Source organism: Anser cygnoides, chromosome Z, assembly GCF_040182565.1.
Source record: "Anser cygnoides isolate HZ-2024a breed goose chromosome Z, Taihu_goose_T2T_genome, whole genome shotgun sequence".
Taxonomy (NCBI): domain Eukaryota; kingdom Metazoa; phylum Chordata; class Aves; order Anseriformes; family Anatidae; genus Anser; species Anser cygnoides.
This window is the reverse complement of record NC_089912.1, coordinates 80,563,511-80,588,017: the sequence shown is the minus strand read 5'-3', so window position 1 is coordinate 80,588,017 and position 24,507 is coordinate 80,563,511. Positions and strand designations below refer to the sequence as shown.

Here is a 24,507-nt window from a genome sequence, read left to right as displayed (position 1 = left end):
ATATCTCTAGTATTTCTAGTAAGTTGATTACTGGATTCAAGTTAAAATGACATATTTATCAATTTAAGCCTTGCATCATGTTGATTAGTTCCGAGAAAGTAAGGAATAATATTTTCTCTTGAATATGTCAGTTACTATCATGTTGTTTATTTTTTGTTTCCTACAGAAGGAACAGAAGAACATAAAGACCTATGCAAAGCCCTTCGTTTAATTAAGGACATAATTGCAGCAGTAGATTTGAAAGTTAATGAATATGAGAAAAAGCAAAAGCTGTTGGAAATTCTCAGTCGGACTGAAAACAAAACATACACAAAGCTGAAAAGTGGCCATGTTTTTAGGAAGCAAGACTTATTGAGAAAAGACAGTGTACTTCTGCATGAAGGTTTAGTGTACTGGAAAACAGCTACTGGTCGTTTCAAAGGTATTGCATCCTAGCAGTAAAGTCCTCTAACTCTTTATTTGCAAGTAACATATAAAGATTGTTTGCTTTAAGAATGAAAATATTTTGTTACACAGTATTGCAAACACAGATTTTTGGGTGAATGGTATTGAGAATATTCCACAAATTGCTGGAAGAGTAATTCCAAAAGCTGCCATGTTTTATAGGTAATCCACTGTGTATTTAAAATAACAAGTTTGCCTACAGTACCTGGGAAACTGTAAATTTTGTACATTCTACTATCAGTTGCATTTTTTCTTCCAGCCACTTCTTTTAGTTCCCACAGTTTGCAGCTTCATCCCATGTAGATTCTTGACTTGCATATTTATATTGTTCACAGCACTGACCATTGAAAATACGGCATTAAAATTACATGCGGTTCTTCAGTGGTACTGGTACACAGACAGTGGAAAAGAAAACGTGGAGGCAAATATGGCCAGAGCCCAGTTTTCACATTCATGCCCACAGTCTGATTTTCACTCTAATCACATGTTGGGGTTTGGTTTTTGAAACTTACTAATATTTGTTTTAAGCTTTACAAAGCTATCTGCTCACTATTACTCCAGAAATGCTTTCATACTGTGCTGTGATAGGCAAAACAAAATTTGTGTGAGTTGTTCTTTGCCAGGTTGCCTGTCAGTGGCCTGGAAAATGTGGGGGGACGTTTGAGTGAGGGTTTCTTCTTTCAATGGGCCAGCACTGTAGCCATCTCCAGCACTGTACTGCAGGAGAGTGGATAGTAGAAAGTGTGTTCTTTCCCAGGAGGTACAAAGTGATGTCTTGCAGTTGCTTTGTGCAGACCATAGGTCAATCCAGCTATTTCCTGTTTAGTTTACTGTAGGATTATGTGGGAGACTTATTGATCAGGGTTTCTTCCTTTTTAAAGTATAAAAGAAGAAATTAAGTATAGTGTTAAGTATAACCTTTCATTAAAAAAAAATCTTTTCTCATTTTAAGACACCTTAGCTCTGCTTCTAACTGATGTGCTGCTGTTCTTACAAGAAAAAGATCAAAAATATATCTTTGCAGCTGTTGTAAGTATATTATCAGACTTTTGAATATATACATTACATTTTTGTTTGGGTATTTCTCAAATGTGAGATCCCTTTCTAGGTTATTCTCACATATTGTTTAATTTCTTTAATCGTGGTAGTATATTCAGAACAGTAATGTACCAGTATATGGAAAATGTGGTTTATCTTCAAAATTAAGTAATTTCCGGGGGGGGGAAGAAGGATAAAACAACAGAATGATGTTTAGTGATGTGCCTCATCTGGTTATGAGGATGGGAAGCAGAGCAGGCTCTTTCAATTATCTAAAATAAATTTTAACTTCTGGTTCTATTAAACAAAACAGAAGAATAATTTGACTGCAAATGTAGTAGTAAACATGAATAAAATATATGAAAGGTCATGGACTGAACTTCCCAAACTTATTATAAATACTATATAAGTACAATGTGTCAGTGTCATTGATCCTCTGGGATTTATTTTTTAGCACTTAAAGAAGGCTTTACTTGTTCGTGAATACTGTAAGGTATTTAACAAAATAGTTTAAAAAGACGTCTGAATACTCAGCTCTCACAGCCATACACTTGGTGAGAACATGCATAGGCTGAGTATACCAGTAGGAGAATTAGTTCAGTTAATTGAAAAAAATGCCTTATTATAGAAGCATGGTATTTTATGAGAAACTCATTTATTTTTTTGAATATACTGTGACTGTCTGCCCCAGGACCGGAAGCCTTCAGTTATCTCTCTTCAGAAACTCATAGTAAGAGAAGTAGCCAATGAAGAAAGGGGGATGTTTCTGATCAGCGCTTCATCTGCAGGACCTGAAATGTATGAGATTCATACCAACTCCAAAGAGGAACGTAACAGCTGGATGAGGCATATTCAAGATGCAGTGGAAAGGTAGAGAAAAAGGTTTTTGGTTTTCACCTTGGCAGTTCAAAGCAGAAAGGAGGTCATTTGGGTATTTGTTGCAGTGTGCTCTCTATTCTGCACTGCACTGGATCTATCCTGTGAGGCTGGGTTCACAAACACCGAAACCTCACCATCAATTCTGCCAAACTACCCGTTTTCTTCTGTTTTACCACTGAACCGACAGACCTTTCCTGCTCCCCATCAGATGTCCTCACCTGTAATTTTAGGCTTCTCTCACCTTTGCTTTTGGCACTGGATGCTTTCTTGAGTTCTGCAAGTGTCCATACATCCATTCTGAATAAATCCCCAATTACACCTTGGTATTAGTTTCTTAGGAATGGCAGGGAAAGCACTGCTCCGTGTGGGAGCTGCAAACCTGCAAGAGGGTCAACCACTGCATGATGTAACCTTATCAGGATTGAAAGGAGTCCTTCAGTCTTATTTATACCCTGTTACCGCTTTTTAAAGAAGTAGGCAAATGGCATGCTGCTAGATTGGAGCAAAAGTTGGTGTTGATGTTGTGCGATTTATTATGAATGCAACACTGTACTGAAGATAATTATAAAATGTTCAGATTTTGTTTTATCCACCTTTGTTTCATCTCTAAAGTTGTCCAGAGGAACAAGAGGAAGGAAAAACGAATGAATCTGATGAGGACAGACGTATCGCTGAGGCCAAAGCATCCAGAATTCAGAAATGTCAAGGTGTGATACCTTTCCTGCCACTCTGAGACCTCCCATGTCCTGAGAGTTTAGGATGAAGGAATAACATTCGCATGTTGGCTGATGCATTCAGAATGGCTTAATATGCAGAGTCACAGCAGAGAAAGCCAGGGTTGTCTGATTGTATGATGGGAGTTGCCTGAAAAAGAACCATTTTTTTCCAAGTACTTTATATTTTTACTACATTACTGTGAGCACAAAAGAAAAGGTAAAATGGATTATTAGCAGATTAGCATTAAGGTCAGATAGATTCCTATTTGTGGAAGTACCTCAAATCTGCAGTAACTGTACTGTTCTACTTGTTTATGACAGTACACATTTGCTGCTTTTATTTTTGTCTGAAAATATTGCTAATCAAGACAAATTTCACTTCCTTGTTTCCCCTACACCTAACTTCCACATTTTTAAGTGCTGTAAGGAGAGAAATTTCACCAATGTCCTTCCTGGAGAGAGAAACAGGGAAGGGCATCCCCCACTGAGAGTAAATGTTCTTTGATGTTGAGACAGTGAATGAGCCAAGTGCTTTTCCAGCATTGCTTATTGTGAGTGTAGCAGGAGGTAGCTGAGTGCTCCAGAACACAGGCAAGGCCACCTCATCAGGATAGGGCAGTTGCCTGGTCCTTTGCCAGGCAGGACAGACTATGGGATGAATTCGGTTCCTAGCCACTTGCAGAAGGAGTAGTGCAAGTCTGTTGCCTAGCTCGTTAGCAGTGTCTGTGTGGTGTAAACATTAGACGTGTGAATGTCCAAAGTGCTTTGCCTTCAGGTTAAAAAGATATTAATATGCTATTCAATTTTTGTTGACAGAATCACTGAGTAACCAGGACCAGCAAATCTGCAGCTGTTTGGAAGACAAGCTGCATATCTATGCACAACTGGTAGATACGAATAAGTTTGAGGATGTGCATGTAGAGCCTCACCTCCTTATCAAACCGGATTCTGGAGAAACTCCACAGGCTGCTTCATTGCTGGCAGCAGCACTCAGAGAAGGTGAGTTTGTATGGGAAGAGTGGGATGGTTTCTGCCCTCTTCAAATGGGAAGACATTTCCAGGTAACAAAATACAGCCATGTTGCCTTGTGTTACAATTCTACCAAGTCTCAAGAGCTGGCAGTGTCAAAACTTGGCAAATGACGCTGAGGAAAAGTCTCTTGAGTTTATATTTGTCAGGTGCATAAGATGGTATCTGCCAGACTGTGAGATAAGGGATATGTTTAGTGCATAACATCATGTGTAAGCAGGCTGGACCGTGGTGTTAGATTGTATCCAAGGAGTGTTTCCTTAATTGGCCTCCTTGCATTACAGCCTTGTGAAGAAGATCACGGGATACAGTGTGATACTGCATCTGGTCCCTTACCCTCACCAGCCTAGGTTGATTTGATGATAGGTCTGGATCATGTAGGGTCATATACAAACCAAACTGCAGATGATATTGGCAGATTTGCCAAGATGCACCTGCCGTTAGAGGAGCCGTGTTTTTCTGCATTATATCTAGCACGGGCTGGATAGCCTTGTGCCTACAGTGCTGTTCTCTGAAGTAAGGAAGACTGGTATTTGCTGATGCCTTGTCTAGCTGGAGGTTTAGCCACATTCCTTTTAAACTTAGCTGAAATGAGTCCTGATAAACTGAGCCATATCCAGCATAGGGGTATGCTCTATAAAGTACTGCAAGATTATAGCATCACCTAGAGTGAGACATATGAGCAAATAACCACCTGTCAACCCTAACAGCAAAGGTTGACCTCCATCATCATTATGAAGTCAGAGAATAAGTTTATTGATAGACTTTGTCTTTGGATAGAGAATATAAGGTAGTGATGCAGTAATAGATGTGATTTTATCTAAAACAGCAGCCTATACTGACACAGCTGATTCTGCCCACTTTTAATTTTCACTTTCTTTCATGCTACTGTTACTGTTGATGATGTGTTTTCAGCCCACTGTAATGAATTTACAGCAATGTGTGGAGGATTATTTTCCAGAACACAAATACTAAGTCCCTGAGCTAACAACAGACTCTACAGCAGTAAAGCACTACTCAGAGTAGAGAAGGATAGAATTAGGAAATGCTTAGGCGAATTGGATATATTCAAATCCATGGGAAAGGTGGAATAAATCCAAGTATGCTCTGGGAGCTGGCCAATATCTTTGTGAGGATGCTTTCTATCATCTTCAAAGGACCAAGGTGATCAGAAGATGTTCCTGATGACTTGAAGAACACAAACATCATTACACTGTTCTTCAAGAAGGAAGATAAAGGGAACTACAAAGCAGTCAGCCTCAGCTTAGCCTCTAGGAAGATGATGGAGCAAATACTCAAAGAAGCCTTTTCCAAACATGCGAAGAGGTGACTGGCAACAGCCAGTATGTATTCACTGAGGGCAAATTGACCAACCCGATGGCTTTTATGATGAGTGGAGATCAGCGCATGTTTTTACCTTTATATCTGCAAGGCCATCAATGTGGCCTGCACTGGCTGCAGTATCCTTACAGCTGAGTTGGTGACATAAGGACTGCATAACTGGTTGGAAAATTGGCTGGCTTGCTGGGCTCAGAGGATTTTGATCTGCAGTACAGTGTCCAGCTGGCAATGTGTTGTTAAGGGAGAGGGAAATCCCTAATAGGGAGTTAGGGATGGATATTGAGACTAGTACTTTTCAACCTATTATTAGTGAAGTAACAAAGGAATTGAATAAACTCTCAGCAAATTAATGACTGACAGCAAATGAGGAGGAGCGATTAATGTGCTGAAGAGACCTCAACAGACTGGGAAAATGTGCTGAGAAACTTCAAAAAAAAAAGGCAGAGTCAGTGCAAAGTTCTGCATCTGGGATGGATTAATCCACGTATTGGTAGAGGCTGGATACTGGCTGGATAGAAAATAGCTTTGTAGAAGTGCACCTGGGAGTCCTAGTGAACAGCAAGTTGACCATGAACCTGCAGTGTGCCCTTGTGGCAAAGAAGGCCAGCAGCCTTGTGGGCTGCTGCAATAGAAGCGTCACCAGCAGGTCGAAGGAGGTGGTCCTTCCTCTACTCGCATGAAGAATGTAATGTTTGAGGAGGGGCTGAGAAAGCTAAGCCTTGAAGTAAAAAGGCTTGGTGGATCCTACAACTGTCCTCAACCAGATAAAAGGACTATAACAGAGAAGCTGAAGAAGAGCAGAGAAGCCATTATCTATCATATATGAGAAGTCTTGGAAGTCTGGTGAAGTTCCCACTGCCTGGAAGAGGAGAAACAAAATCCCCATTTTTAAAAAGGGGAAAAAGGAAGACCAAAGAACCACAGGTCAGTCAGTCTCACCTCTGTGCCTGGCAAGATCATGGAGCAGATCCTCCTGGAAACTATGCTAAGGCACATGGAAAATCAGGAGGTGATTGGTGGCAGCCAACGTGACTTCACTAAGCGCAGATCATGCCTGACAAACCTGGTGGCCTTCTACAATGGGGTTAAACATTGGTGGATAGGGAAAGAGCAACTGACATCATCTGCCTGGACTTATACAAAACATTTGACACTGTCCCACACGATGTCCTTGTCTCTAAATCGGAGAGGCATGGATTTGATGGATGTACCACTTGGTAGGTAAGGAATTGGCTGGATGGTCACACTCAAAGGGTTGTGGTCAATGGCTCAGTGTCCAAGTGGAGAAAGTAACAAATGGTGTTCCTCAGGGGTTGGTATTGGGACCTGTGCTATTTAACACCTTGGTTGGTGACATGGACAGTGGGATCGAGTGCACTCTCAGCAAGTTTGTTGATGACACTTTGCTGAAGCTGTGTGGTACAGTCGACACACTGGAGGAAAAGGTTGTCACCCAGATGGACCTGGACAGGCTCAAGGGGTGGGCCTATGTGAACCTCATGAGGTTCAACAAGGCCAAGTCCTGCATCCGGAACAGGGCAATCCCAAGCACAAGTACAAGCTGTGCAGAGAGCAACCCCGAGAAGAAGGACCTGGGGTTATTTGTTGATGAGAAGCTCAACATGAGCTGGCAATGTGCTATCACATGCCAGAAAGCCAACTGTATCCTGGGCTACATCAAAAGAAGCATGGCCAGGGTGGAGGAAGGGTGGAGGAGGTGATTTCTCCCTCTCTACTCTGCTCTTGTGAGACCCCACCTGGACTGCTGCATTCAGGTCTGGGGTCCCCAGCACAAGGAGGTCATGTACCTGTTGGAGAGAGTCCAGAGGGGGAACACAAGGATGATCAAAGGGCCAGAGCATCTCTCCCATGAGAAAAAGCTGAGAGAGTTGGGTTTGTTCAGCCTAGAGAAGAGAAGGCTCTGGGGAGACCTTATAGTGGCCTTCCAATAAAGGGGGCCTACAGAAAAGCTGGGGAGGAACTCTTTGTCAGGGAGTGTATTAATAGGACAAGGGGTAAAGGCTTTAAACTAAAAGAGTGTAGACTTAGATTAGATATAAGGAGGAAATTCTTTGCTGTGAAGGTGGTGAGGCACTGGAACAGGTTGCCCAGAGGAGCTGTGGATGACCCATCCCTGGAGGTTTTCAAGGCCAGGCTTTGGGCAACCTGGTCTGGTGGGAGGTGTCCCTGCCCATGGCAGGGGGATTGGAACAGGGTGATCTTTAATGTCTCTTCTAACCCAAACCATTCTGTGATTCTGTGAAGCTGGACTTTTCCTGGAGGTGCATGGGGATAGGACAGAAGACAGCAGGCACAGGTTGGAACATGGAGAATTCCAATAAAATAAAATGAAAAATTATATTACAGTGGGAATGGTCAAAAACTGGAGCAAGTCCCTCAGAGAGGTTGTGACTCTCAATCCCTCAAGATTTTAAAAGCTTGCTTGTACAAAGCTCTGAGTGACCCAATTTAGTTGACCAGAAGTTTGGACTAGATGGCTTCTGAAAATCCCTTCCGGACTAAGTTATTCTACAACTTGTTGTCATTTATTTATGCATAAAGGAGCTATTTAAAGGGCCTCTAACTGTTCATGTTTTCCTCTCTAGTTGAAAGTCTCCGTGTTGCTGTCACGTCATCACAAGTGAGTGAAACAGACAGATCATCAGAGGAAAATACTGAAGAATTAAATTTGAAGTATGGACTTAGTGCCAATGAAATCTTGGAGTCTTTCCCTGGTGGTGAGTAAAATTTGATGTTTTTATGTATTCATATTGCTGAAGTGATTGATACAGGATTGGTTTTTTGGAAAGCTTTCTCAGTCTATGGCAGAATCAATAGAAAATAATGTAACAAAAGTTGTCTTTGGACAAATGCTCAGATCGTGTAAATTGTCATATAACTTCACTAATGCAAACGGACTGTTTGCATCCACTGCAGATTTTCCTTATCATATGTCTGTAATCAGCATTATTGAGTCTGATTTGTATATCTTCATACATAATATATACATGACTTATAGCCTTTGTTGCTCAGCTCCACAGCAAATGTATATTGCAGTGTAGCCCATTTCCTGGCTGCTAATTTGTGTCTGAAGACCTGAAAGCCGGCTCATAAGTAGGATTGATATTGCAATAATTTCAGCTATAAAAGGTATAACTTGATTTTCTTGCAACAAAAAAAATACAAATTAAGCCCTGTAAAAGCCATTGCTGCAGAGCATTTTTAGTGATATGGCTGTATTTGTATCTTAACTTTCATAATTTAAGTATTACTGATTTTTAAGGTAGGAAAAACAGATTGTCCCAGCCATGCCATCCTGACTTTGAAACTTGTTTTTCCTCAGCCTAAAATTCTAGAGCATTAGGTATTTTCAGCATCCTGTGTGTAGCTGTGAAAAAAATGTGCCCTTTGTTTCTGCAGTCAGAACATGCTTTGATACACCTTTCTCTTGCATCCTGTTGGGGTCTTATTTGTTAGATGCAGAAATGAAGGAAGTTGAAGAATCATCTGACGTCGATCTCAGTGAAGGCACATTTCCTGTTGATAAGGAAACGTCAGATGACAATGTAAAGTATAAGGTAGTGTAACTGATTTCTGTTCCTGTGTTGTATTTATGACTGTGGGCACTAGGAATGTAACTGTTGTCCCAATGTTTAAGGGATGTCTAAAGACTGTTCCAAAACCTAAAGCATGGGATAGGCACATTTCATCCAAGTCCAGATAATTCAATTTAGTGGAGGTCACTGCAATTAATGATGAGTTAAAAAAAATCATAAAAAATCTAAACACAAAACAATTTTCCTGACAGGCTTACAGATTGGTGGGTGTGATAGCAGCCACAATGCTTTTGTATGGGCCACTTAAGACCCTGGTTCTCTGCTGTCATCATTCAATACATCCATGTCTGTGGAGTTGATAGTATTCCCTCTACTCCCTCCTCCTGTTCGCAGGATGATGAGTCTCCTGCAATGACATAGACCTCAGCTAATGCCAGGAAGACTTATGCATTGGAAGAGCTTCCTCCTCAGAACAAGCATATAAAATAGGATGGATTGTCTTACGCCAGCTTGCTTCAGAATTTTGAATTAGAACAAAATGGAGCAATTAAAGAATAGAAGAGAAACAGCACATTTTTCAAAAAGTCCTGTAACTCTTAAGCAAATCTGAGGAAAAAACAGAATGAAAAGTCAGTTCTGGGCAGAATTATAAATGGCAAATTTAAGGTAGCAGCAAAGAGTGTTACAGCAAGAGCAGTATGAATTAGTATGTGCAAATAAACTGAACTGTAATTGTGTAGACCTTAGATGGAGGGACAGAACCACAAAAGGAATAAAAGGGAGAGACAAGAACAGAAGATACATGGCACGAAATGGAAAGCAAAGTTTGCTAGAAAAGTAGATGCTTAGCATTAGGGTAATGTCTGCATCAGATCAGAAAGAGGACTTGTGTGCCTGAAACTTTGGATGTTTTTTCTAGCTCTTTCTGTAAGACTCTTACTAAAACACTTGTTTCCCTTTAAACCTTACCTCATGTTCAGCTTTATGTCATCTTGTCTACCAGACTGCTGTTTAGAAGAGTAGAAAGAAAAGTGTGTATGGAAAAAAACAGGGTAGGTACAATTTCAAGTGAGAGGTCACAGAAGTTAGATGAAATGAAATAAAATAATAAAAGGTACAGGGGCTTAGATCTACCCCATTAAAAGTTTCAGTAGTTCCACATGAAAAAAATGCCATTGGGGTTACAGAGAAGTCAGAGCCAGACTTTTATCAGAGGTACACAACAACATGATGAGCATCAAACATTACAAGTTGAAGCAAGGGAAATTCTGATTGTATGTAAGGGGGAAAAAATCACCACAAAGTAAGGTAACCAAGTAGGAACAGGTTGCCCAGAGAGGCAGTGGGGTCTTTATCCTTGGGGATTTCCAGGATTTGACTGGAGAAGGCCCTGAGCAACCTCACCTAACTTTGAAGCTAGCCCTGCTTTGAACAACAGCTGGGCTAGAGGTTTTCCAGCAAGCCATCCCAATTCCTTATTCTGATCTAGCCTATTATTTGGGCAACAGTCATGTCACATCTTACTATTGCAGAATCAGATTCACCAGGAGGTGGCAGAATGTGCAAATAGAACAGGAAAGGCAAGGGCTTTCTAAGGCAGAGTATGCTCACCAGCCTGCCTTTAGATGCTGTGTGCACTGCCTTGAGGTTGTGGGATGGCAGCACTGGTGTCAGACCTGCTAGCCTGGGAAAAGAGACAGAAAACCAGACTGAAAACGCCTAGCTCTGGGATTAGGTGCTGACTGAGCAGCAGGAGGAGCACACAATGCTCCTCCTGGGATGCCAAGTGGGCAGTAGTGGGAGGCAGTCCCCATCTCACCCCCCTGCTCCTGCATTGTAATTGCGTCTTCAGCTGGTTACCTGTGGAATGGCAGCCTGCACTGGGGTCTGAACATCTGCTGCTCATCACTCTTAACAAAGATTTAGAGTGGCAGGGAGGTGGTGGTGGACAAGTAAAACAGCTGAATATGTTGGTTCAGACCTAACTGGACTTAAAGGACTTGTTCTGAAGCTGTAGTGGTGCAGCTACAATGCTATTGTTTCCCTGGGTAGCTTGACCATGCCTTCCTTGGGCTCATCCCCTAGTCACAGAATCCCAGGATGGGTGAGGTTAGCAGGCCTCTCTGGAGCTCATCTGGTCCAACCCCCTGCTCAAGCAGGGACACCCACAGCAGGGTGCCCAGGACCATGCCCAGACTACGGCCAGTCCTCAGGTGGTGCTGCCTAGCTGCATTAAAGAGTCCATAGGCACTTGGCCTGGCCACAGGCTACCTCATAGCCATGCCAAAGCTAGCCAGGCCTTGAATTCCCCTGTACACCTCCTTTGTTGAATTAACCCGGGCTTAAAAGAATGAAACAAAGTGTAGAGATGATCCCACACCTCTGTTCAATGAATGGGCCCTCTTTCATACACTCACTCTTCCTCACCCCACCTGCATCTTCTTCTCTTCTCTCTTCATCCCTTCTTCACCCTCCTCTTCCTCCCTGTCTGCTGCTTGTGTTGGCAGCCCAGCACAGGAGGGCTGAGCTCCTGTGTGTCTGCCCCAGTGCTGCAGAGGCATCCCTGCTGTGTCCTCTGTGTCTTGTGGCAGGGCAAGTTGTTGGGTTCAGGGCTGCAGTAGGAAGTGGAGGAGGTGAAGGTGTGGGGAGGGAAATACTGAAGGGAGATAATGAGGGAGAATGCAAGCTGTGGAGGAAATGCAGCAGCTGGTGCTCCTTTTTCCTGAACTTCATCTTCATTGTGAGCTCTGTTTTGGGGCCTGGCCTTTTTCGTCTTCATTTCCAGTTTTTGCAGTGATATGGAGCAGCTGCTGTGCTCTCTGTGGTGGGAAATGAGGCTCAGTAGAGAACTTAAGAGAATTAAAGAAAGAACAAATATTCCCCAAGCCCTCCTCCACTCCCCTAAAAAAAAAATTACAGAAATCGTACAGGAAGTCTTTCCAGTGTAGCCTCAGGAGGGATTGTGTTCTATTTCTCCACTGTTTCACCTTATCTTTCTCAGAGGAGCTGTTTTTCATGCAGAAAGGATTATGGGTGGCTTCACCCCATAAATTTAAAAAGCTTCTTAGGAAAAAGGGGATAGGGTGGAAAGTGCAAAGTGGCTGAGCCCTGTCTGAAAGCAGCAAGCCTAGCTGCCGTGGATGGTAGTCACCATACCAGTAGGTTTCCCGGAGTACAGCAGGCACACAGCCCTAGCTCTGTGCCTCACTGCTCACCGAAGGCACTCACCATAACCCACTAATGTAACTGCTGTCAGCTTCTTACTCTATTAATGCCTTGATTTCTGAAGAGTCTTGAGCTGTTTCATCCTACTAGAAGTAATCTAAACCCACTCTGCTGTATATACAGAAGTCTGGTTACTGTATTTCAAAACTGTCAGGTAAACAAAGAGTGAATGGAAATGTCTCTTCTGTGTAGCATTAGTCACAAGAGGATTAAAATTGTGGATGAAATATTTTTGTTTTTACAGTTGTGCTTAGGATCTCTAGTGATTTCCAAGGAAACTACAGTGTTGATGAATTATTAGTCTTCATAGATTATTGTTTCTGTCCTTTTTCACATACCCACGAGAGAGTTTGACTCAGCACTGCATATATTAGCAATATGAATGTCTCCACTAGTGAAAAAAAATTACCTAGATGATACAATTGTAAAATTAAGAACTACTTTTTAAAGCAACGTGTGTTTATTTTAGGAAGGAAGTATGAGTTTCCCAGGATCTACAGGGACAGAGGTGAGTTTATTTAAACCCCAGACAGAATATAGTAACTATTTAGTTAATAGTGGACAAAGCTTTGAAAATCCTTCTCTTTTGTTTTCTAGATTGTACAAGCAATCCAGAATCTAACTCGTCTCTTGTACAGCATACAGGTGACTACTCCACTGTTAACTTTGTAGAGTAATTAGTCTTGGTAATTTACTTCTTAAGGTTTGTTTTCATCTTGCACTATTTTTAGACATTATGTCAGTGGATACTTATCTCTACTGACTGTTGCACAAGCTGTCATATGATATATTTTTATTTTACATCAGTGATGTGTTTCTTTTAAGAACTGAATAATGCTTGCTCGGAGATTACTTCCCTCCCAAAAAGGATGTACGTACAGTCTAAAGTCTAGGGAGGAAGTAAAATGATGGCTTGAGCTGAGCTGATGTCATTTCATGTACAGATTTCTGAAATTATAGTTCAAAATATTGAAAAAATGTAAGTGTTTGGCTTAGAATATTCTCCTGGCAATTGCTAAACAACACCTCTGCCACTTAGGTGACCAGTCAACCCACTGAAGATACTTCAACCTCGGTTGATTATTGTGTGTATTCTCTAGGGCTTTAGTCTAAAGTTTTTGCCTCTTCCATGCCATGTTTGAATATTTTAACTACTTTTCCCTCAGTTAGGTGCAATTTGAAGATTAATTTTGAAATGTTTCACTTAACTTCTAAACTTTCTTGACATTAGCATGCTTCTTAACAATTCTGGAAACCTTAGGCTTAGAAATTAAGTGGATTGAAGCAATGCAAAAGCAAAATAAAAGGCCTGTAAATCAGGCAAAATGTTGAAAAAATTAAAAACAAATAGCTTAATACTAGTGGCAGTAAAGTAAAGGGATCATGCTTTATTGTCCAGACCATGAAAATTGCATAAACTGGCAGTATAGGTGCAAAGAAACAAACAGAGCATACTGTCCTTGCCCTGTTTACAAATCACAGGAATTGACCCAGTACTGGGGGAAGAGCCAAAAAAAGTGGGAAAAGCTAAAAGAGTCTTTAGCTTTATGAAATGTGCAGTTGGGGGTGGATGGCATGGAGTAATGGGGCTGATGGAATTCTCTGGGAATGTCTGCTCAAGTAGATTCCCATGTCAGTTCCTGAGGACAGGCAGTGCACTAAGTGCCTCAGTAGACCTAGGCCTTTCTTGCTTTTCTTTTGTATTTGAATCCCAGCAATTTATTTTGTGCTACTGGAGGATGTCACAATCTTTAATGCAAATAATGTCACAACATCCTTGTAAGGGATGCCCTGTAGTGTTCTTGGTTGTAAAAGAAGCTACTGAAACATCAAAACTGAAATAATGACTGTATGGCAGATTTCAACTGGCACAGGTATCTTGGTCTTCTGCATGTAGAAGTAAGGTCCTGATGACCTGGCTGTGTTGGCAGGTGCCTGTAGGACTGACGTTAATAGGACTGAGCTGTGGCAGGTTAGCAAGGTGAGCCTTAGATCCTGAATGAGATGCACTGGAAATCGTACATTTTTCTCTGTATAAGCCACATCTGTATTAGGAATACTTTGTCAAGTGCAGTGTTCCCTAGACCAGTGCTTTAATGCCCTCTTAAACCATGAAATATTATTTTTCCTATGTGTCTTAACGTCATCTGACAGAACAGAACCCCAGCTGTAACATAAACATTGTATATAGTAACACAAAGTGCAAACCATAAGCCTCATTAAAAGTGCTTGAAATGGTTGAGTGCTTTTAGAAACATTTCTTGGTATAGGTGTGAACATGGAGCTCTCTGCTTGCACGAGGAGTAACCTCCCCAGCAGCATTAAGCACTGATATTAAGGGAGGTTGAAGCATTTTTATATAATGCTAAAGTACAGAAATGGGTGAATGTTAATATTTAAACATTTGTGTCTGATTTTGTTGTGGTGTCTAGGCAGCATTAACTATCCAGGACAGCCACAAAGAACTCCACAGGTTACTTCTGCAAGAGAATGAGAAGACAGGTCGGGGACGTGGTTCCTGGCTCACCCTCCTCAAGGAACAAGAGAAATACCGGAGCTCAGAAAAACAAAGGGAGGAGCTGGCGAACGTAGGCAAACTCAAGCAGCAGTTCCAGCAGGAGCAGCAGCGCTGGCTTCGTGAATGCGAGCAGCGGCAGCGGGAGCAGGAGGCGAGGGAGGGCCGGCTGGGGCAGCGGGAGCGGGCCTGCGGCTGCCAGGAAGAGCTGCTGGAGAGGAGCCGGCAGGGGCTGGCGCTGCAGTTGCAGGAGTACCAGCAGGGCCTGGAGAGGCTGCGGGAGGGCCAGAAAATGGTGGAGAGAGAGAGAGACAATTTGAAATTGCAGAAGAGGCTCCTCTGGCGCTGGAAGCATGTTCGCCAAAGCAGCCTGCTGTCACCCTCAGGGAGCTACGAGGTACGTGTTTCCATGCCATCATGACATCCCAAGCTGCAGAGCCGTAGAGATGTTCCTTGATGAATGGACCATCATGCCAGGGTGTCCGCTGCTTGGTAATATCCAAGGGCTTTCTTTTAATGTTGGAACCCTGCAGGAGCCACACTTAGGCTGATGGGTATTACATTGAGGACATGGGAATTGGAAGTGTGAGAATTGTGTTTTATTCTGCTTTACTGCTGTGGTTGCCGACTTCTGGCAAGATACACTGTGCCTCTTGCTTCTTGTAGGAAAGCTAAATTGTAATGCTTGAGGCATGTGGTGCTGTTGTTCCTGGACAGCAGCACTGTCTCCAGCAAGGATTAGAGGCTCCTCCAGGAGTGGGCCTGGTTCCCGTGATGTCCTATCAGGCCCTGCACTGTCCATCTTGCTTTTCTGAAACAAGCAGCCCCTGAGGGAATGAGGTTGGTGTGTGGCTCCGGCCTCAATAGTATAATTGCTTATACTGTTGGTCATTATTAGATGGTCATTATTAGGTGATGCTCTTTAAAACAGCTCTGAGGCTGCTTAAGTGTTAGTACTGAAAATGGTTAAATTCTTCTTGAAGTTTAGGGTGCAGGAAAAGAGGCTGGCTCTGCACTCAGCTTTTGGGTGTTAACCTGCCAGGTGTGCCCTGGCCCCCGAGTCCCTCCACTAGTGGGCAAAGTCTTGGTTTCCATTGCTATTCTCTAAAGCACCTGTAAATCAAAACAATTCACTTGGATTCAAAGCCCACTGACCCAAACAACTTTCTTCCCCTCAGGTTTTCATTTTCACAAGAAAAAATGTAGAGCCGTTCTTCAGGCCATCACCTCCCTAGCTTTTCAGCTGGCAGCTGACCCATAACAGGCAGTGACCATTCAGTGTCTAAGCCTGAGCCTGAATGAGGAGATGAAGGATTGGCCTCTGACCTCTTCCTTTTCATCCAGCTTTTGTGAGCATGGTGTGAACACGACTTATCCCTATATGCTTGCCCAGCCCAAACAATGAAGGCACTGTGTATTAGTATAGCTTGTGGTAAAAGTTTGACTTATTTGGCAATGCTTAAGAAGTGGATGATAAAACAAAAGCTGAACTTGCCCATCAGCTCTAATTAATGAGACTTTTGAAGTCTTCTGAGGAGAGGAAGTCGAAGGATGACAGCTGGATTCAGGGATGGCCAGGATGCCGCAGAGGCAAAATAATGAAATCCTGAGTGTCAAAGAGCCACAGCTTTTAAGTAATTCTTAACCTACTATTTCATGTGTAAGGCTATTTCACTTGTGTTTTTATTTCAAGTAAACTACATGGCCTGAATGCACTCCAGTCCTTGGGCTTGTCTCTGTCCTGCATTTTCCAATGCCACATGCTGCAGCAGCAGCAGAGCTAGTACTGGGCATTTACCAGCCAGCCTTTCCTCCCAGACCATTAATTTTGCCATCACTCTGAGCCTAGCTAGTTTTGGATGGCCAGACATTGCAGCCACTTCCACTGCTACTCCTGCTGTTGGGGCGCTCAGCCTTGATAAACACCTGCGGGGTGTTGCAGGCTGCAGGAGATGCATTTTCATCTCCCAGGAGCCACGTGTACTTGCTGAACACCATTTGCAGTCCCCAGTAGGGTGGTTGCAGTCCTGTTCTCTATGATTACACTGTGTGAAATGGTACCTTAGTGAGCCATGGGGCAAAATATTAACTCCCTAAGAGGAGTCAGCTAACCTTGGTACATCCCAGGTACTGGGTCTTTGTGATTTGCTATTTTGCAGTTATTACTGAGTCTTTCTGTGTTTTGGGAGGAGCCAAGGCAAAATATACTCAATTACTGATGTATATTCCTGAATGCATGGCCAATTTAACATTTTCTGATGTTAGCTTCTGGGAAACTAAGTGACTGTGTGGTATGAATCCTCATTCTGTCCAGCATTTAACTTAATATACCCTGGTATAAGGGTTCTTCTGTGCTGGACAAAATTGAAAATGCTGCTTATTTTTTTTGTTTGTTTGTTTTTTTCCTTCTGCAGATAATGGGACATAATCAGTCAGACCGCTTACTTCGTGAACATTCATTCTACTTAAATGAAGCTGTAGTATGTGTGTCTCTAAGCAGCCTCAACAGATCAGATTCTTCTCTTGTTTATGAAGATGGTGTATATGGGTTGAGCATCTCAAACTCTGATATAGCACGAACTGGTGAAAATCAGGTGGATCTCAGAATGGACACTTCTTGTCAGCCAGTGTTGACCAACAAACTGTGGAAATCCACTGGCCCTTACCAGCAGATGCCTTTATCCTGCAAAAACAACAAGGATGCCTTTAATAATGGTAATTAGCACTTGATTTAGTTAACAAGTAGTATGGGCAGTTTGCCACCTCTCAGGATGAATAGTCCTAGGGAGGAAAGCATCTTGGTAGTGGCAGAAGCAATTGATTTTGCTAAAACAGTTGCATGCCATTTTGTTGAGGGTAGATGAGAAATCAAGCAGAATAGAACACAAATACAGAAATCTTTTGCAAAAAAAATATATCCTTGTCTGTGTCTGTATAGAGCTATTCAGCGTGTTGGTCTCTGCAAATCATTTCCCCATGTGTTTTTGGCTTTTTTTTCAGGGGAACTGAAGTCAGTCTTACTGGTTTAGTGGCTGGTTTAGGACACAGCTGCACTACTAAATGATTTCTGGTTAGAACAGCTTTTGATTAACTATCTTAAAATGGTAATCTCTGGTCAAAGACCTTCCTTTTTCCTTTACTGGGAATGAACTGAGAATATCTTGTAAGGCTCATGGTAGTTGCAGAAAGAAAATTACATCACTTCTAAGGGATAATATAATCTTTATCAATAAGCAGCCATGTGATTTAAAAGTAACTTTTACTACATTACCTTTCCTTATTTATGTGTTTTGCCAGAACTCCACAAGACTGGTTGATTGCATGGTAGTTACTAACTGTGGCTACCAAAATGAGTGGAAAAACGGCACCTATCCGAGCATTGCATTGCATTGAAAATCCCTGAGTGACTTTAAAACCATGCTAATGAGAAACTCCAAGCAATCTGTTTTTTGTTTCTCCTGTTGCACAGTGCTAGTTTTGATCTTTTGTGGTGTCTTCATTCACTCGCTATGGTGAGAGTTGCAAAACAGCTTGTAAAAACACAGCATCTAGAAATCATAGGGGACAATGGTGTGCTTTTGGTGTAACATGAAATGATCTGTCAGGGATTTCCTTGCACAGTCATGAGATCTAGGTGGCACATGGCAAGTCAGCACTGCAGCAGCACACAAGCCCCCCTCTTTCTTCAGCTGGTAGTGCAAGATGTCTTCAGTCCTCACGCCTGCTGCGTGCAGCTCAGGTCACAGCAAGACCAGTGGGCAGCAGAACTAGGTAGGATCAGAAGGTTAAACCATATACAGGTACAATTTATTATTATTTTTTATTAATATTCTTAGGTCAAATCTCAAAGTTGTTCAAACTGAAAAGTCCTTGGTTAAGGAAGCTGTTACTTAGGACTCATTGTAATGTGTTAATCAGGCATCTGCTATACAGCCTTAGTATAACAACATTGTCCTAAGTAGACAGATTGCTAAAAAAGCGTTTTATATTCAAAGCTATGGCTGACTATTCTCATCACCACAATCAGCAAACCAAGCTGATTAGCAAAAGAGATTAATATTTCTAAAAATGCCTAAATAATTAGCCTGGTGAAACTTGTTCTAGTTTGACTGAAGCTGTCATTTTAGTAATAGGTTAGCTAAGCTAGTGCAAATTTGAAAAGGAACACATACGTGGGTTTAAACCTTTCAAAAGTGGATTAGCTTGCACTGGCAAATGTTCAGATGCAAGCTAACCAGGATACTCTAAATTAAGCCCACATGAGAGCATCTAGTTTAATTAAACTGGCTTGCCCCAGTGTAATTGCACTGATTCTAAGATAAGCTGGTGGAGCTTCTTTGTGTAAAGATGCCCTTCACCTTCAATGGGCTGACAGTAGGCCAGCATGGTGTTCAGCTGCTGTCACGGCATCTCATGCAGACATCCTGATCTTGCTGTGGTAACAGGGCACCAGTACAGCCCCAGCAGCCTGGGGACCAGCAGTAGCTACAAAACCTGCCCAAAAGGGAGAGTAGCAGGTTAGCTGAAATCTCTCTGATGAAGCCATGTCTGTAAAAACTGCAGCTAATGTCTTGATTAAGTCACAAAGCACTGTTGGCAAGGCAGTGCAGCAAATCCTTGTGGCATCGTGTTGGTGCAGGTGGTGTTGTGAAGCTCTCGGCATGCTGGTAGGGCAGGCAGGGAGGGAGCCCCCCCCCAGAGGGATGTGCCATCACATTCCATAGTCACACTGATGACTTGGAGGGTGACAAGTATTTTATGCTCTGATCATGCAGTGCATGAGTTTGCATGATTCAGGCTTGCTTCTGTCATGCGCTAGGAGCCACCATACAGGGAGCAGGGAATGAGAAGAACGCTGAGCATCCCCCTGAAAGACAGATGGCATCCATAGCCCCAGCAAATGTCTCCCCACATCGAAATTAAGTAAAGCACTCATTCATAAGCAATGGGAATCAAGTTAAATAGTATGAACATTTCATAACTAGAAAGCGGATTCCTTTGTGTTGTTTTCTGGCCGTGCTTTTCCCCCAGAGAGTTTAGCAGTTTAAGAAGTGCCTTGTGCCTCTTTTTTCTGACTCCTCTGCAAGATAAAGTCAGCTTTGACTGCTGTGAAAGAAAACCAGCAAGGATACAATGAAAGAAGGACTAGAAAGAATTTGAAAGTTAGCTGAAACTTTTCATATTTTTATACTGATGAAATGTCATGACATTTTTCTGTATTTTTCAACCAGCTCTCTGTATAAAGTCTCATAATCATCTTTCCAAAAGCAGTCCTAAATAATAAGTTAAAAAAGAATTAAGAAAAAAAGAATACTGAGTGTGCTTTACTGGGAATAGCCATGTACCAGCTACGTACATAGCCAGATCTTGTGTATAGTAAGTCTGTGTGCCCAGTACACTAAAGGAACTTGTTGGTTTTGATTAATTTTCATAGAATTATTAGGCATCCTGTAAGAAGTCTGGTCTGTCAAAAAAAAAAAAAAAATTTAATGAGAAATACCACCTGAACATGTTGTCAAGGAGTTAGTCATGCTGCATTATACTGTAAGTTAAATACTATGCAGTTTAGCTTCATAAATATACCCAAATGGAAGTAGCTACATTCCTCCAGTGCATAATTTTCCATTCATATTTTCTAAGGTAAGACATATGTCTCTTCACATTGCTAACGTCATGATTATATATCATTGTTTTATGTGTATGGGAGGGAACTTTACTAAAGACCTTGGGGCAAGTTCCCACAAAGCTGAAACTGGCACGAGTACACTCACTAAAAATGAAAGGTGTGTCAGTCAACAGGAGGAAAATATGATTGAAAGAAAAATGTGTTAATGCTTTACACTAATGGTTATGAAATTATCTGCATGAAAGAAGACAAGTACTTTGGCTAATTAGGAATCAGGGGAAGTATAGGTTTTGTGTCAGACTAGACTGAGAATTGAATAAATTACATCTTGCATTTAATTGACATGTCGGGTTGACTACCTGGAGCGATGCCTAAGGGTCTACCTATGGATTCACCTCTTTGATTTCAGAAATCAATGCAATTTTAATTCTTTAAAGCTTTGAAGTGAACAACACTGCAGTACCTAGTACTGCCTTTTATTTTTTCACCTTTTATTTATTTATTTATTTATTTATTTATTATTCATAAGTTGTACCTACAAGAATAGAGTTGAAAAGTGAAAGGTCTGGAAAACTGCACTGAAACTTGACTATGGAAGTTTTTCCCCAAACATTTGCAGTGTTAACATGAAGGATCTTTATACACGGTATAGTGAAAAATGCAGTTTAAATCTTTATGGGGAACATAGAAAACGCTATGATCTCCATAAACAGCCAAATACAAAAACAGGGAGAAGAAAATAGGGCTCAATTTGAATAACACATTTTTAATTTTTGAGAGACAGTAATTTGTACATATATGCATATAAGCAAATGAGATAGTTTGATTTTGGCAAAACACAATCCATTTACAGTGGTTTTCATCAAAGAAAGTGGTTTCTAGAGTTGTAAAATATTTAATTCACTATAGAAAAAGCAAAACCACAAACCAATCACAGAAACAATGTTTAGTGTCCTGTAACTTCATTTGTTTTCTTTATCCTTCATAAGAAATTCCTTTCCTGTTCCTAAAGGCAGGTTGCGCTAGAGGTGACTGCTCTGTTGGGCCTGTTCTTAAAACTGTGAATGAGATTAATTTGTTTTAGTTTCCCATTGATAATATCTGCTATGAGGTTTAGAATTACACATTGGTTTTTGGCTACCTTAACGTTGTTTATGGCCTAATGGCATTGTATAGAAGTATCTGCATATGTTTACATCAGGGAAGATGAGAATGGTGCTGCATGGGCCTGGCTCTTTACTCATTGCGTAAGACAAATCTGTTGATGTCAGTACAGTTATACAATGTAAAACTGATGCAAATGTGATAAAAATCACATGAAATATGCTTTGTACTACAGTGCGAAAAGTCATCTGAAAACATATATGCTGTTTCCCTGTGGTTCCAAGTCAGCACAGGATTTTGGCAAGGGCTGGAGCTTGGTAACTCAGGGCAGATACTGCTGCCAGCACTAGGGGTGGTTAATGGGATATTCAGGACTTTGTTGAATAAGATGGCTTTCATCAGTGGGAACTTGTTAAATAATGACTAACTCTTACAAAAAAGGTCATCACAGTTCTGCATATGTGACCGTTGTCAGTTAATTTCTTTAATGATATTGCTTTATGAGCTCCTTTTGAGTACATTTGACCCACTCATCCTCTGAACTGAACTGTAATTGTACCTTGCACAGTACACGTTTTACTGGTCCCCAGTTTAAACATCATCCTTTGTAGCCAACAGCAAACCAGTCCCGTATCACCTGCAGAATGGTATGGAAGGATGCTTTTCTGCCTATTTTGAGTTTTATTTTTCTGTTGTGTTTCACAACATTTCTAACAGTGATTTTTTTTAATTGTTTGCTTTGCATGGAATGTGAATTCTTTCCATTCTTTTACTTGAGAAGTGGAAAGGATGGAAATCTCTTAAAAGCAGAGGATACCTTGACTGTGGAGCTCCAGGATTGTCAGGGAGCCTCCTGTGCAGATGTGATATGTTGAGCTACTTTAAATTTGCTGTCTCTTTTGATTGAGTAGGTGTCAAACTAGGAACATCCATTTAATTCTAAATTTAATAGTGCCCTTTGTATCCTGCTTATTCCTTCTGCTCTTAACATGGGTGGCTGCATAGGTAAGTAGACAGCCTGTTCAGTGCCCATCATAAGTTGTTATGAGAATAAATTGAAACGGGAAGATATAAGAATATGTAACTGAATATCAGCACCCATAGCTACTGGGTTCAAAATTACATTGATTTAATAGAACAATTTGCTGTAACTGATAGCAGCAATTTTGTGTCCTCTTCATATCACAGAACACTGAGTTTTGTGCTCTGCCATAAGACATCAGTGTCTGTGGGATACTTGGTGGAAGTGAATCACAGGGGAAGTATTTTTTCCTCTTGGGAATAACACTGCCATTTGTTTAAAGCAGATGGCAAAAGGGATTAAATCACATGGCAGTGTGATACCAAAGCAAAAAATACGTCGTTATATGTCATCCGCAATTAGTATATTTCAAGTAACACTTGCTTTTCAGCTCTGCAACATTAGGGTTTTGTTCTTCTGTTACTAATTTTCTCTTCTCAAAATACTTCTTATTTCTAAACGTAACCACAGTAGATGCAGTGGTATTGCATAACCTTTTAATTAAGGCAGTTAATGATGTACTGTTTTTTTTTTTGCACGCTAATGTAAGTACAGAATTTCCTGTGCAATGCCTGTCTGATTTTATTATTTCTAATATCTTCCCACTGAGAGCTCATTCATTAGGAGGGAAGTTTAAAATATTGCCATGTCTTCAAAATGATGAATGGAATGTAAAGGTTGTCCATCCTCTCTTTTGGGGTACTGCTGGAATTGGTGTAAATGTGTACATTGCACTGAGAGGTGTCTTGCCTGCAGACTTCATAAGCAACAGAATGATGGCCAAATCTTTCTCACCTTGCTTGTATTTATGATTCCAGCAATTTCAGTGCAGTGTTTTTTGAATTCAGTGGAATTACTGGCATTAGTGAGTTCAGAATTGTGTGGACTGTCATCTTTTATACGCAGATTTATTCTTTACTTAAGCAAGGTTGTTTCAATGGATTTGGGTTACAGAGAACTGTAGGGGGAAGAGAAGCAAGTTTTGAAGCAGAAGACACGGGGAGTCATTTGCCAAAGGACTGCTCCTTCTGGTTTCTGGTCAGGCAGCTCCAGCTCAGAGTTGTGCAGAGCTGTGACTTCAGCTGTAAGTCCAAAGGGAAAGAGGTGATCTCTGAGGAGAAGCAGGCACAAAACGATTGTTAATTGTTTGAGGTCAGGAAGAATCCTTGGGAGGTCCGTGTTTTCCGTAGGTAATGTGAGCTGTGGGTGGAGACTTGGTTGGGTGCCCTGCATTAGTACATTAAAAATGTTTTTTATATGGTTTATTATTGCAGTTACAACCTGAAATAGATTAACAAGTATGAATAAATAATCCATCCTAGTGGCTGGGAGAAGCTGTTTATAGATGATCAAATTTTGCAAGATACTGAGTATGCAAACACACCCAAGAAAATCATGTAGCTGAATCACCAAGTGTATCTGTCTGGCTTATTTTGAAAAGGACAATCTCATTTTAATTATTTAGTATAATACTTTACATATTCCAGGAAATGGCCTGTAGCATGTTGTGTAAAAGTAATGAAGTCTCAGTAATATGAAACCACCTTAGCAGCATCTGCTGTTAAATATTTATTGAGAAACTGGGGAAGATTGTCTGTCTGTCTGTCTTTTATTGGCACTAATTATAAGAGCATCTAGTTGCCTTCCACATAAATTATATTGGCACTAGCCAAATTGCTAGGGGAGATTTCATGGAGTATCTTGTTCTGCCTCCCCAGATGCTACAGAAAATTTTCCAATAGGTGTAAATTTTTGGTGGGGCAGTAGAAAGGAGGAGCCTTGGTGCTGGAATGGAAGTTTTTTTTTAGTTTAATCAAATAAGAAGATCTGCAGTGGTAACCTGCTGAGATTCCTTGAGTATTCTCTTGAAGTGTTCTTTAGAGCTGGAACATAAATGCCACAAAAATCAATGTGATTTGGATATATTTGCTTAGGGTCTACCATACAAAAAAATCAAAGAAACCCATGCACTTTGAAAAGTCATTGAATATATTCTGTGTTAAAGAATACAT

At 41.2% G+C, this 24,507-nt stretch overlaps 1 protein-coding gene across 7 annotated transcripts in view; it reads left to right on the top strand.

The window, feature by feature from the left end:
* ARHGEF28 (Rho guanine nucleotide exchange factor 28) overlaps window positions 1-24,507 on the top strand; it is a 127,302-nt gene that overhangs the window by 92,186 nt on the left and 10,609 nt on the right. For all 7 annotated transcript variants that reach the window (XM_066989042.1, XM_066989040.1, XM_066989043.1 and 4 more), the window contains 11 exons: window positions 167-421; window positions 1,397-1,473; window positions 2,174-2,352; window positions 2,974-3,068; window positions 3,894-4,076; window positions 8,054-8,185; window positions 8,925-9,025; window positions 12,699-12,737; window positions 12,827-12,874; window positions 14,662-15,141; window positions 17,159-17,459. In XM_066989042.1, coding sequence (XP_066845143.1) covers window positions 167-421; window positions 1,397-1,473; window positions 2,174-2,352; window positions 2,974-3,068; window positions 3,894-4,076; window positions 8,054-8,185; window positions 8,925-9,025; window positions 12,699-12,737; window positions 12,827-12,874; window positions 14,662-15,141; window positions 17,159-17,459 — 1,890 coding nt within the window. The remainder of the gene's footprint in view (window positions 1-166; window positions 422-1,396; window positions 1,474-2,173; window positions 2,353-2,973; window positions 3,069-3,893; window positions 4,077-8,053; window positions 8,186-8,924; window positions 9,026-12,698; window positions 12,738-12,826; window positions 12,875-14,661; window positions 15,142-17,158; window positions 17,460-24,507) is intronic.